We start from the raw sequence: 14,403 nt of genomic DNA, 5'->3' as shown, positions 1-14,403 counted from the left end.
GGACAGAGTGCAGGTGCAGGGGTGCAGACAGCAGGAGGCAAGTCAAGAATGGGAGTCAACATTGCTTTCAGGGATTGAAAGATCTAGTACAGGGGTGGGCATTGATTGGCCTTCCCACTGAAACATTTGGTTTTGTCTGGCCAAGGCAATTGTAGACAGGACTCCAAATTCAGTTAATGTTTCAGTTGATAATTTTACATAGCCTGCTGCAAATGATGTTATAAATATCCAAATGTGCCTTGGCAGAAAAAAAAAAAAGAAAAAAAAGATTCTCCTGCACTGATAGTCGGAGAGATTATATCCAGGGTGTGGAAACTATCCCATTAGCCCTAGTATTGTAATGTGTGTTTTTCAATGGGGTAGTGCTGTGGTGCCTTGAATTGGCACCCATGCCCATCCAGGCAGTCCTCTCTGCTAGGAGGCAGCAGAGCTGGGCCCAGGGTGTGTGCCTCAGTACCTGCCCCCACCTGCTGCATCTCCAGCTTGCATGTGCAGAGGTTCGTGGAGAGGCTGCTGTGGTCTGCCTAAAGTCTCATGGGTCCCATCCTAATGAGTTCGTCCTTGGCAGCTCTCACTTCATCATGCTCAGGGGAGCCTGGCTTAGTATGCGCTGTGCAGATAAGAGATCTGTGGGAGTCAGTTTCTACAAAGAAAAGGCAGATGAGCCAAGTAGCAGTGACAGATGCCGCCTTTGTCTGGGACACAGCCTTCCTGCCAGAACCCACCTGTCATTCTGTCATTCTCCCTGGTGATACAGATGGGATGGACGGAAGTGGGAGCCAACTACCTCTGCCATCCTTGTGTGCACCCTTGCTCTGACTCCATGATCCATAAACCCTGGGCTTCCTGGCTCCCTGCCTTTCCTCCCTTCTCCTCTTCCCCATCATGCTTCCCCCTTGCCTTACCCATCTCCAAACAAGGCTTTCCTCTGTGAAGTGGTTCCCGCTGTTAAGGGCCAAACTTAATACGCTCTTCTCCCTCCTTCTGCAGGGGAGTTGCTGAGCCAGCCCAGACCAGAAGGAGTGGCCGAGATCATCTGCCCCAAGAACGGCAGCGAGCGAGTGAATGTTGCCTTGGTTTACCCACCGACGCCAACCGTGATCAGCCCCTGTTCCAAGTGAGTTCTGGATGCCTGAGCCACACCCTGCCTCATGCTCCTGATCCCGCTCTAGAAATATGAGGACTGAAAGTCGAACTGAGCTGTGCCTGCCTACACCTTGACACGGCCATCAGGGCAGACATGGCACACGTATGGGTCTTCCGGTTGATACCCCTCACCACCCCGAACTTGACAGTTTCTCTTTCATGGTTTTTGGTTTAGTTTTGGTTTTACTTTTGCTGATACAGTCAGCATGTCTTTGACACATCATTCACATACTCCTCCCCACCCCCCCGGTTAAATCCAGAACAATCTACAGTACCTTGGTCTTGAGTATTTTGTAGGTGCATGATGGGTACGCTTAACTGTGTTTGTGGAAGAGTCAGTGGGGCCTGGCTTCCTAGGACAGCTGGGATCATCAACTAAGAAAAGGCCTGAGCAAATCTGTAATTGATGAGTATGGGGTTTTGTTAGTTTGGGGAGGAATTAGGCTTTTGTGGGTTTTGTTGTTTTTAGGTTTTGGTGTATTCCATGATTTTTTGTTTCAGTATGGGACTCTGATTCTCTCATCAGTTCCTGACAGTCATGAACTGTGCAGTTTGCCACCACCTCCCCTCAAAACGTGCTTAAAAACAGAGAACTAATATCCATCAAGTAACTTCCAGGTAGTGATCACTTGGTACTTGATATAAACTCATACCAGATTTTTGGGGTTCATTTTGTTTCCAAAAGTATTGAGAAACAGCAAGCTCTTCATCATTTGAATGGAAATGCCTTTTTTAACCCAAAATATTGAAAATAAAGCCATGGACCTGTTTGGATCAAATTTTGTTATCTGTGAATTATCTGCATCATGGTGAACCCAGCCCATCATGTGCATAACGCAGCTAACTTGGGCTTTCCTTTTCTTGTTGGCCTCCTAGGATTACGTTTTTCTACATAAGTATTTCAGAAGTGGGAGAATGGGATACGAGTATGCATTTGAGAACCGTGACCTTGGGAAATTCTCATGATGCCCTGAGACAGGGGCTCCCTGCAGCCCGTGGGGTGCCTTCTGGGGAGCTGTCACTCCTTAGCAGTGTGAACCTCCTTCTCTACAACCTGGGTGGCTCATCAAGCAGAGCCTCCCCATCCATCTGTGCTGAGGAAGATCACAGAACACCCAGGAGAAGCTCTTATCTCATGCACAGACTTCCACAATGCTAATATAGCTCCCATGCACAGTCTCATTCATCTCTAGTAGGACTCTAAGCCACAGGAAAATATTACAACAGGAGTACACTGTAACATCATGTGAACCAGACCTTTCCCTTTCCTGGATATATTAATTAGGAGATGTTTCATCTTTATTAATATTTTTAAATTTCTGTACACTGGTCCCTTTCTTTCAGATACACCATAGACCCTGCTGGGTAGTAGGGGATAGCAAGAAGCAGTTATTCATCATGCTGAGCTGGAAAAGACTTTAATCTTTTGTTTAGCCATAGATCCATGCCATTTGACTGGCAAGGTAGGAGTTAGATGGCCGAGCCGGCTCTGTGTGGAAATGTTACACAGCCTCTCCTTCTTGGCACTTTATTGAACATAAATGAACAGGCAGCCTGCAAGCCATGAGCAATCAGGAGCTGCCAGCCTCAGCCACCTGGGTGCTGGAAGAAGCCCTGGGAGGAGACTGAGCCACTTGTGACCCAGCCATCTGAGTTGTTTGATTTGGAAATGGATCATGAAAGAATCTCATGAAGGGGACAGCAGCTTTGCAATGCAATTCTCACTTCTGAATGAAAGAATCTCCTCTAAATAGGAAAATTTCCTGTTCCTAGCCAGACTTTTCTTACAAAATGGTTTTTTTTTCTTTTTTAAACTATGAAGGCCAGGAGGAAATGATCTCGTGTCTGACCATTTCTACAAAAACACAATTAGATTCAAATCCTATACTTGGACATTCTAGTCTTACACCCCACCCCCAGCACCCACCACCCACCACCCCAAACCCAAAACCCAAAGGGACTCGCCTGAAGGCAGGCACAGCCCAGTGGAAGGGCTCTTTCACAAGGGGATGCCAATGAGTTGGAAGCTGGAGGCTCTAGGAGTCGGGTGGCGCACCTCAGGTTAGCTGTCAGCGCAGGTGGTGGATGGGCCTCCTCAGCTTGGGGAGCCTGAGGTCTGGAGTTCCAGCAGGCACTGAATAACCCCAGTTAACTTAGGCAGGTCACCACAGAGTGAGCTTTGACTTCCTCTACCTTGTGGTTAAAGTGCACATGGATGGACAAGATCGGGCATCATTAATTAGGCATGCGCATTAGACTTCCCAGAGGAACAGATGAGGCTCGAGCCACTGTAAAGCTGAACAGGCATTCAGGAGATTCCAGGAGAGGTGTGTGTGTGTGTGTGTGTGTGTGTGTGTGTGTGTGTGCGCGCGCGCGCGCTGGACTTTCCCAGCTGTCAGAGCCCTTCGTGCCTGCGACAATGAGCACCCCGGCCCTGGGGCCCTGTCCTCAGGTCTGGAACAGTAGTCAGCACTGATGTGATGGTCCATGGCATGTGGCTCTCAGCTTCAGCACTTGACCTGCCACTCACAGGTGGACACACCACTTACTGTTGGAGTCAGGAGAGGGTTGAAAGGAATGGGAAGAATATTCCAGGCAGGCATTGATAATAATTACTGAGCCCTTGGGCCACTGACCCAGGGGGGCTTCTAACAGACATCCCCCACTTTTCTTCAATGAATTGGTTCAGTTCTCCTTTGTAGTTCTGCTCAGCCTTATTGCTTACCTGTCTAGCTTGGCCCACTGTGCTGTGTTTGGTTTCTACAAAGGAAGCCTTCTGCAGTGAGAGTTTGACTCTTCCCATGAGTTCCAAATTTATAAAAGCTTCCCAGGCATGTTAATCACCCACAAGGAAATAAAAAGTAAGTGGTGATTCTTGTTGAATGTGCTTTCCTTGTACAACTTGTCCTGGTGCCGGGGAGGGGGGTGGTTGCAGGCTCCAGCAGCAGGTCGCAGAGATGGGATGCAGAGCCTGCACTCCTACCCAGAGGCCGGGGGAGGGGGGTGGCGGCGGGGTGGTCCTGGCCTGTGCTGATGAGGATGCAGAGCCTCCACTAGTACCCGGAGGCCCAGGGAGTGTGTGGGGGGTGGGGGGGGGGGACGCTCCTAGCCTCTGCTAAGGGGGGCAGGTGGCATGTCCAACATTGAAGAAGAGCTTGTTGGGATGGAGACGGTTGTGTTGGCCTTTATCTTGGAGGTTCACTGTGCAAGATCAGGCAGTGCCCTGGGTCCATGGAGGCTGCTAGGGGCCAAGCAGGTGTGGAGGGACGCTCCCGTGCAAGGCAGGAGGTAGAGACACAGGAGTCAAGGTTGGCTTCTGGCTTCTCTAATGAACTGTCCGGTCACAGCAACCTTCTGAAGGCAAGTCCTGAGGCCCCAGGGACCTCCCTGCAGGGGCCCTAGAGATCAAATCTCCACTTCAATCCATCAGCCTTTTTCATGAACCTAAAACTGTCAATGGAAGTCTCTAGGGCTGCAGTATCTTCAGTTTGGGGAGCCAGGTTATACCCAGTCCCTAGCAGATAGCAGGATGAGTAATTTCCACACCAGCTGTGGGCTGATCACCAAGCATACCAGCTCTTGTGAGGTGATAAGGTGAGCATTCATCCAATAGCAAATTTCCTGGGATTGTTATGGAAGATTCTGGTTTCCTTGAGAATACAGATTGTTTCAGGAATGTTTTCTCAAGCTTACGGGTGAACAGTTTATATACCACAGAACTTCACTCATTCAGTCAGCATTAATGTATTTAGAGTTGTGAAATCCAGCACCCATTTTTCCAGCACCCTAGAAAGAAAACCTGGGCCTAGTTAGCGTTTCTGAGTCTAGTATCACACCTACTTCAACAAAGTTAGTGAACACTTTCAGTGTTGCTTTCAGAAATGACACTGCTGCCTGCTGTGTTCTCCTAAAGATGGGAAACTCTGGCTCTGATTTGGCCTGAAGGCGGCATGCTGGCTTGCTCCCTCCAGATGCTGGGGGAGGGGAGGAGGGACAGCACACAGAGCCTCCCTGAAGTCTCCCAAATTCACTGAGCTTTGGAGCTTAAGGGCCCCAGGAGATCAAGCATACCCTTTCCAGTGGGAGAGCTAAGGAGATGGTAGGAAGTTTGTGAATTCTGTCTCTGCTCACTTGCTCTGGGGGAGACTGTTTTCAGCTCACAGGGAGCCTGAGCTTATTTGGTCAGGTGGCAGCTTGCCAGCAGCATTTCATTTTTCCATGCCCCACAGAGTGTTCCTCTTCCCAAAGAGGTTCAACCCAAGCCTGTTTCCCCTGCCTCTAATTAGACTCTGTTCAGGGATATACTGGCAGATAACCCCACACCTGCCACCCACGTTCCAATCTGCAGTTTCTTCATGGACTTACCCTGGCCCCCTCAGGAAATGGTCTCTGCTCATGACACCTCGGTGGTGGTGCTGCTGGGACCCGGTCCATCTGTGTTGTCTCCTCTTGGGAGCGCTGGGAGCTCCTGGGGGCTGAGGAAGGAAATAACTTCTAACAGGGCAGATGTGGGCTTGTTTAAGAAATCGTTGGGCTCAATTTCTCCCTCTTTCAGCCACACTAGAGGGCAAGGCAGTGGCGCCACATTGCTGAAATGCCTTTTGGAAACGTGCATTTTTGCCTACATGCTGTGGATGTCCCATTCAAACCAACCGCTCCCCACCGCACTCTTAGGACTGCTGTGAATGAGCATGCGCAGAACCCCCAGGCTTGATTCACCCTGGGGTTCTGCCAGTTACGCAGTTAGGATGTCAGAAGGGTGTGTGAGGGTGGTGGGGAAAGGGCCTTCTGTGAAGATTTCGGGTCCTTTCTCACTGGACACAGGCAACGGGGTGGCTAAGTGCACACCAGTCAGCTCGTGTACACCTGATCTTTTTACTTTGTTTTTTAAACGAGATCCTGCAGCAAGAGAGATCTGGCTTCTTCAAATGACTCAGTCATGGGAGGTGGGAAGAGGCAGGAATTTCAGGAGGATAAGCGAAGTACAGAGGTTGTCTGGGGCGTGGCTCGCCCTGGTGGGCATCAGTTTGTTGTGTCCTGGCTGAGGAGTGGCACAGCTCGTTGCCTTGCTGCTTTCCAGGCCAGGGACAATAATGTCTCTGTGATTATTTAGTTTCCCGTCAGCCACATTGATACTGGCATTTTTCCCCCTCTCTGCTTAGGTACCTTCATACTTTCTTGGAAAATTAAGTGGAAAAGATAGTGCTACTTTCCCTTATGCCACCATTTTTACTGTGCCCAATCTGTGACTTTGGGAGCACCTGTTGTATAAGGGTAAGTCTCTGGGAAGCATAGAGGTTCTTGAATGGGGAAGGCCTCCTTGAGGACTCAGTGAGTGCAGAGAAGGTAAGGGTGGGGAAGGGAGGGGATGAAGAGCCTCCACAGAGCCGAGCCTCCTCGGGAAAGAGTCAAGTCATGATGGGAACCAGATCAGGGAACTACTGGAGCTTGGCTTCGTTGGCTTTAACACTGCTTGTATCAACAATCCTAGATGCTTGTTGGATGAAAGAAATCTTTTTCTTAAAGATTTATATATTTTTATTGGAAAAGCAGATGTACAGAGAAGGACAGAGAAAGCTCTTCCATCTACTTGTTCACTCCCCCAAGTAGCCACAACAGCTGCAGCTGACTCAATCCAAAGCCAAGAGCCAGGAGCTTCTTCGGAGTCACCCATGTGGGTGCAGCGTCCCTGGGCTTTTAGGCCTGCTTTTACAGGCCACAAACAGGAAGCTGACTGAGAAGGGAAGCAGCCAGGACCTGAACTGGCATCCGTATGGGATCCCAGCATTTGAAGTTAGAGATTATCCTGTTGAGCTATCACACCAGCCCTGAAAACTAATTTTTAAAACTGACTCGAGCATTGTGAAGGAAGAAGCTTTTTGACTAACCGAGCCTGAAGGTCTGTATGAATGGTGTTTGTTTTCTTGAGGCAGTTTGAGCTTTGGAGTCACTCCTTGAGTGTGAATCTTCACCATTTGTTCCTGCAGAGACTCTGCACAGCAGGGAGATACACACCAGGAGGGTCTTGAGAAAGTTGCTGAGAAATGCAGATTATGAGAAAGAACCAGTACACAGATTTCTAAATGTTTAGCCCCAAAATGTCTGTCTGTCTGTGACATTTCTGAAGTGGCATCAACACTAACCTCATCATGTTCTTGTGAGCATTTTAGACCTTTAAAAATATATATGTATTTGTTTTTATCAGAAAGGCATATTAACAGAGAGAAGGAGAGACAGAGAGAAAGATCTTCCGTGTACTGGTTCTCTCCCCAAGTGGCTGCAATGGCTGGCGCTGAGCTGATCCAAAGCCAGAAGCCAGGAGCTTCCTCTGGGTCTCCCACATGAGTGCAGGGTCCCAAGGCATTGGGCTGTCCTCGACTTCTTTCCCAGGCCACAAGCAGGGAGCTGGATGGGAAGTAGAATGGCTGGGATAGGAACTGGCACCCTTATGGGGTCCTGGCACTTGAAGGGGAAGGAATCAACCAATTAAGCCATTGTGCTGGGCCCTTTTATGTAATTCTAAGAATAAATAAATGCCAACTCAAAGTAACAGCTGTTATTCCCACTTTCAGTGTCAGTGGTGTACACTGGATGGCATATAAATGTGAGAACTGCATAGCACCCCTGTAAAGCCAGAATCCTGACTTTTCTGTTGGCTAACTTGTGAGTGGATGTCAGACAGGTGGATGATGATAGTGCTGTCCCAGTCCCATCAAGGTCAAGGTGAACACATAGAGATCTGTGTATAAGGCTGTCTGCAGCAAGCCTTCACGCCCCAGCCTCACATCATGGGATGTATGTTGCGTGAGAGATCCTATCTTTTATTTTGTAGTGCCAAAGGCCTGCAGCACCCTAGGGAGAAGCCTCAGAGCCCAAGCCCTGTACTCATAAGCCTCCCGCAATCCTGTGAGTCACACATGGCAGACCAGTTTTGTTGCAGATCATGGCATTGCCCCCCAAATCACGGTGGCCAACTGCACTGCTGGACTCCAGGTCCATGCTGTGGCTGCTGACTTCGGTGCTGAGTGCACGGCCACAAGTACCCTTGCTTGCACATGTGTTCGACTGTATGCTACAGGGTGTGACTGGAAAATCAGAGGCCGGTCTGCAGAAGAGAGTTGATCTTTCACAGTTCCCACAAGGAGGAAGCATGCCCAGGCATGGGGCGGGGATGGGAGGATGGTGTTACGGGAGGTAGGCATTACAGAGCAGAGAAAGAGGGGAGTTGTAGACAGGAGCCTTACATGTAGTTTTTGTTTGTTTGTTTAAGATTTATTTTTATTTGAAAGGCAGATTTATGAAGAGAGACGGAGAGACACAGAGAAATCTTGCATCTGCAGGTCCATTCCTCAAATGGCCGCTACAGCATAAGCTGAACCAGTCTGAAGCTGGTAGCTTGGAGCTCCCTCTGGGTGTCCCATGTGCATGTAGGGACCCAAGCACTTGGGCCATCCTCCAGTGCTTTGCCAAGAGCTTTAGAAGCAGCTGGACCCAAAGTCGAACAACCAACACCTTTGGGGGAGCTTTCTGGTCTGATGATCATCCCTCACACACTTCTAGGTAGAGCTCCCCCTTCAGGGTCTCTCTCTAGTAATCACAGGTGGAGACGAAATTGTTTTCTACCCCGAAGAGCCATATCAGCTGCCTGCCTTGGGTCGTGACTTCGTCTTCCCTCAACCTGCACCAAGCTGCGGACCCTCTCCTTTCTTCCCAGTGTGATCTCTCATTGAGCCCTGTGATCCCATCACCCCATCATGTTCCTGTGCCTCGGTGTGAGTGATTTGGCCTGCATCACACTCCCTTGAGCCCCCTTGGGTTCAGGCTCATCTGCCTCTAACCTCCACACTAGTTTTTGGGTTTATTTTTTTTGTTTTGGAGGGATTGTCTTTCACATCATTCTTATCTTTTAACACTGAACCCATCACCAGCTCTCCCTATTTGATAACCTTGACTGGCTTCCTGATGATTCCAGATTCGAGTTCAAAATGCCAAGCACTGACCCTCAAGGCCCTTCCCAGTCAGATGCCAGCCACTCCCTTACTGTGGGAGGGGTCACCCTTCTTGTACCCCTGACTGCCCTTCCGCCTTTGGTTGCCACCCCACTGTCCCTCCCCATGAAGGCCCCCAGTCCCCAAGGCCAAGGTCAAGCGTCAGCTCCTGGTTCTAACTTGTCACTCTTCCCATCTGCTAATACTGGGTATGCCTCATGACAGGATTGTGTCTTAGTTGTGGCTTTTCTTTCACCCATTACTCATTCAGCAGATCTTTTTTGTGTCCCTACCCCTCCAAGAAGCAAGGGGCCAGGTATGGAGAAGCAGAAAGATCAGAGCTTGCCCTGGAGATTCTTGTGGCCTCCTGCTAGGAGGGAGTGGGAGTCAGAGGAGTAAGCACACAGACTAGTGAGGGTGGCGTTCCAGTGGACATGTGATGCCTGCCTGAGATGGTGCTGCCAACAGGCACCTGTACCCACAACAAAGCCAGAGTCAGCAGACATCCCAGGAAGCAGCACTGGTTCTGCAGGATGGGATGAAGGGGTGTTTCGTGGTTTGCTTATTTATTTATGCATTTAAAAGGCAGAGGGACAGAGATAGAAGAGACACACGTGTAGAGCATTCACTGGTTCACTCCACAAATGGACGGAACAGCCAAAAGCCGGGAACTCCATCCAGGTTGCCCACATAGGGTGGCAGGGGCCCAAGGACCTGGGCCATCACCCACTGCCATAGGACCTGGGCCATCACCCACTGCCATAGACTGGCAGGTAGCTGGATCAGAGATGCTGAGTACTGGGTCTTGAACCACCCTGAGATGGGATGCGAGTATCTCAAGCTGATGTCTTTCCCTGCTGTACCATGGCATCAGCCCCCGCAGGAGTTTATGGAGATGGAGGAGCAGCAAGAGACAGAGAAGGAGAGGATCGAGTGGCTCTAAGATTGCAGCGTGCAAAGAGGGATTTTGGTGTGGAAGAATGTTCAAACTGGCTCATCAGTAAGATCTCTTGGCTCAGTGTCCCTGATTAGGAATCCTGATGTTTCTGTCTTTCATGTGGCCTGGGAGAGCAGACAGCCAGACATGATGCATGTTTCTGAATGTTCATTGGGGTCTGTGGGAGAGGCTTTCCCACATGAACCAAAACTCAGTACCCAACTCAGTGGAGATGTGTGTCTTCACAGTGCAAGTCTCCTCCAAAATGGATCCATCTCATTAGTCCTGGAATCTGAGGCTGTTTTCCAAACCTCCTCTGCCAGGAGTCTGCTATATTAATAGCCTTCAGAAACTCCTGAATGGCTAAGTGCTTATAAAAATAGGCTGCTCTCCCTAGGGACCCAAATGCCCGGCCTTGCCTCTAGCCGGCAGACATCCTTAGGCGTCAGCTGACCCTAGTTAAGGGCCAGTCTGGCCCCGCCTCTCAGTAAAAGGCAGAGTAACCTGCAAGCTATCTGGAGTCACGAATTACTCAGATCATCCAATGGGGAAATGGAAGGGACTGATTTTGGGTGTTGTCATTGTTGTTGGGCTCACACAAACCCACTGCTAATTCTTCCATGGGCCGGAGATGCCCATGTCTTTATTGGATATGCGATTAGCAGTGTCCGTGAAGTTGGGTAGCAAGGTCATAAACCCTGCTACCCCCAACCCCGGTTTTCCTTTCCTTTTGATGTCATCATATGTTTCAGCACATGTTGCAAAAACTTTGAAAAACCGTGTGTGCCACATGTCATCACAGGAAAGCTAAAATAAGGGATGGGGACAATGGATGTTTTCCCCCTAAGCAGTTTGTTTGAACTGAATGGCACTTGTTCAACAAGCTGGGGATGCAGTCGTTTCTTCATTTGATGTTCATCCCACTTCAGATTGGAGTTGATAGCCTGGTTTGTGACATTTGAAGTCCCATCATGCTCTTTACTCCAAAAGACAGTCATTTCCATCACCTAGTATGCGTTTCTGTTCCTGGAGGGCTCGCCAGGGTGTATCTGTGTATGTACATTTGTGTTTATTGGGAAGAAGCAGGTCTGTGTGCAGCATTTGGGGCAGTTTATTGGAAATCTGGTTAGGCTTTAAAATTATAACAGTGTACGGGATTAAAGCATATTAGGTACTCTTTTTTTAAATTAATTTATCACTAAGAAGACCATTTCTTGTTATGGAGACTCCAGTAGTTGCCTAACTCTTGCATGTTTATAAGGAGTTCCAGAAGTAGCCACAAAATGCACAGGAAGCAGATTTCCGCCATCACTTCCTGTTCGAATCGGTTGCCGTGGTCTTTTCCGTTTGGTCATCTCTGCGCTCTCTTTGCAGGAAGAACGTTGGTGAAAAGCACAGAAACCAGTGACTTTCATGGCTGTGACATTTCTGTGGAGCAGAGAGCGCACCAGGACTTCCTGGGACCACCCCCCCACCACCACCCCTACCCCTGTTTGACCCCGGCTGGCCCTCCGCACTCCTGAGCACCTTCTGCTTGAACTGGAAGGAAGCAATGTTCAGCGTCTGAGAACCCGGAAGAGGTGGGGAGAGGGCAGGGGAAGGAGGGAGAGATTATGGAGCAAATGTTTGACAACCTGAACCTCAGAACTGTGATCCTCCAAGGAGAGCACTACTTGAAGACAAGGAAAAAAAAATGTCGGACGGCTTCTCAGGGATTTTGTTTTCCGCGTACATACAAGCCATAGGTTCAGTCCGGGTGGCAGTATTTCGAGCCCTCAGATTTCAGTTCTGTTCAATGTGAAAGAAGGATCGACTGACATTCATCGCTGTTCCCGTAAACTAGTGTAAAATATGTATATGTTTATCTTTATTTTTATAATATGCAAATACATTTAAATTTATACAGTTTGAAGCTTCTAGCATTAGTTGACACTGGGTGCAATATTTTGCATGAGAACTGTGCCAAACTGGAGCTGATCTCTTCTTTTTCCTGTGAAACTAAATTTTTTTTTCTTTCTTGTTTTGTCAATCCTCCTTCTCAGATGTGAAAAACAAAACAGGTGTCTGTCCAGGAGCCCATGGTTCTAAGCTTGCCGGTAGGCAGCTGGGCCCTTAACTGCATTTCCAACCATGGCAGTGCCCCACCCTGCTTTTCCATAGTGGTCTCTGCCTGTCAGTCACCAGGCATGCCATAGTGTGATTTCTTCCCTTCCCCCACGTAGCCTGAGTGTCGGGCAGAGCCAGGGACACCATAGCAGTTAAAGGCACCCTAGCCTTGGCTTAACTTGATGCAAATCAGGGGTCTGTGACTGGTCAGACCAAGGGGCTCTGTGCTAGTAAATCCCTTTCTAGACAGTCTGGAAATCAGCACAGCACTTTCAAACTGGCTGGTGGACCCTCCAACAGGGGGCTTGCCAGGCGGAAGGCTGGGTCCCACCTTAGTGGTAATAACATAGAGCCTCTCATTGGACACGGTCCACTGCCCAGGGCCAGCAAAATGCTGGGTTAAAAAACCTCTGTAAGGTGCAACTAGAAAAGCAAACCTGCAAATCACTTGCTCTCTTACACCCAGCTGGGGCCAAGCAACATACGCTGCAGTAGTAGCACCTAAGCTTTGGAGAACGTAGAAGCCGTGTGTTTTCCTCCGACTTCTCCCCCTGGGAATCAGACACCGTGGAGAGCCAACCGTTTCTCACCAGTGGCAGGCAAGGAACGAGTCAACTGGTATTCCTCTTCCACTTCTTGTACAAAGTGTTGACTCTTGGAATGCCGCAGCCTACAAAACGTGCTCCGAGAAATAAACAAGTGGCTGCATGGCAGGAAATTGCACATTTGTTTGGTGCAGAATCTGCTGTGCCCAGTGAGGCCACTTGGCTGGCTCTGGACCAGCCAGTGGAATTTATCTGATTTCCTCCAGCTAGAAAAGAGTCCCACGGATCAGATGACACTTGAATGTCACGTGTCTCTACACTTGAATGTGGCATCAGTCAAGTTTAGGGGGCTCATTTGCTTTTTGTACACAGTCACAAGATAACTCGGGTTGATCCTTTTGTCACAGTTCTCGTGTGTGTGTGTGTGTGTGTGTGTGTGTGTGTGTACTGAATGGTAACATTTACTTGCTTCATGAACTATTGAATTGTTGGGCAATAAGTTTTTTCTTTTTTAATTGGCATGAGACAGTTGCCACTGTCCATTGAACCAACTTTGACCAGTCTTCTACATGAAAAAAAAATTCTGTTAAGTGTATGATGTTGGGCTGACACCCCCAAAGGGGGGAGGGCATGGAAAATGAAAGAAGTGCTCCTCAGAGCAGCACATCCCTCCCCCCAAGTGTCTGCTCCTGGTGTGAACACAAGTGCCCACAGTCTTAATATCAGATTTCTGACAACTGATTTTTGTGCCATCATTGGAACCCTAGAGAAGCAGTATAGGAGGTAACATTGGTGATGTGTGATTCTACAAAATGGGTGGCCCCTGGTGGAGGGTCATGTAACCACCGAGAAGCCCCAGGAAGACAGGAGAACTAGTTTCGGGGATGGGGGGGCTCGGGATACCAGGAATGCTCTGCTCCATGGCAATTTCTGCTGTCTGTGCAGGAAATTCCATTTTCTCTTTCAACACCTGCGAAGACTCAGTCGCTGGCCAAGGCTGACAGCCCATTCACAAAGCACAGGAGGAATGGTTTTCCAGCCGAGGAGTCCCTCACCTCGGCAAAAGATGCCTTCCAGGTTTATAATGGTGTCTCTGCCTAAAACTGGTGGTATCAAAACCACTTCCTGGAATTGTAAGCGTGCTGCCAGAACAAATGTCTTTTTCCCCCTTTTAAGAGAAAACAAACAAAAAATACATAGAGTGACAGTGCTCACATTTGACACTTGTACATTGGACTCTCTTTGAATGAATAAAAAAGGAAAGGGTTTGATGTAATTCCTGACAGAGTGCGTGTTGTTCTCCATGCCACAGTTTGTGAATTGTAATTGTGGTTTCCTACTTCATTGTCATAACCAGGCAGAAATCTAAAAAAATTTAATAAAAATACAAACAAATGATTAAACCATGATACTTTTAGAATTCAGTTGTTGCTGTTTCTGTGGTTTCATTTTGATCACAAAAGACTGTGGTGTTGCATTAAGTCAGGTTTGCCCTAAGGGAGGTGGGTGGCAGTACTCTCTGGGGACTGGGTCCTAGCTGGAGAGGGACCCGCAAGAGTCCCTATTTTCAGGCTGGACCTTTGACACCTCCATTTTGGGATCTGTGATCAGCTATATTTCTAAATCAAAGCTTGTGGATTCAGGGAGGGTGTGGCAGTTTCCATGCTTTTTCCCAACTCTG

General features: G+C 48.7%; 1 protein-coding gene across 2 annotated transcripts in view; it reads left to right on the top strand.

The window, feature by feature from the left end:
- The window catches only part of MFHAS1 (malignant fibrous histiocytoma amplified sequence 1), an 82,669-nt gene extending 68,527 nt beyond the window's left edge, over window positions 1–14,142 (top strand). The window contains exons 2-3 of one of the 2 annotated variants that reach the window (XM_040965773.1): window positions 991–1,117; window positions 11,446–14,142. In XM_040965773.1, the coding sequence (XP_040821707.1) occupies window positions 991–1,117; window positions 11,446–11,479 (161 nt within the window). In that variant the 3' untranslated portion in view covers window positions 11,480–14,142. Of the gene's footprint in view, window positions 1–990; window positions 1,118–6,308; window positions 6,394–11,445 lie in introns of those variants that run through there. The other variant, XM_040965774.1, reaches the window with a different exon arrangement.
- The last annotated feature ends 261 nt before the right edge of the window (window positions 14,143–14,403 follow it).

Source organism: Ochotona curzoniae, unplaced genomic scaffold (assembly GCF_017591425.1).
Source record: "Ochotona curzoniae isolate NIBS_2020 unplaced genomic scaffold, NIBS_Ocur_1.0 scaffold_4505, whole genome shotgun sequence".
Taxonomy (NCBI): Eukaryota; Metazoa; Chordata; class Mammalia; order Lagomorpha; family Ochotonidae; genus Ochotona; species Ochotona curzoniae.
This window is presented reverse-complemented; position numbering and strand designations above follow the sequence as displayed.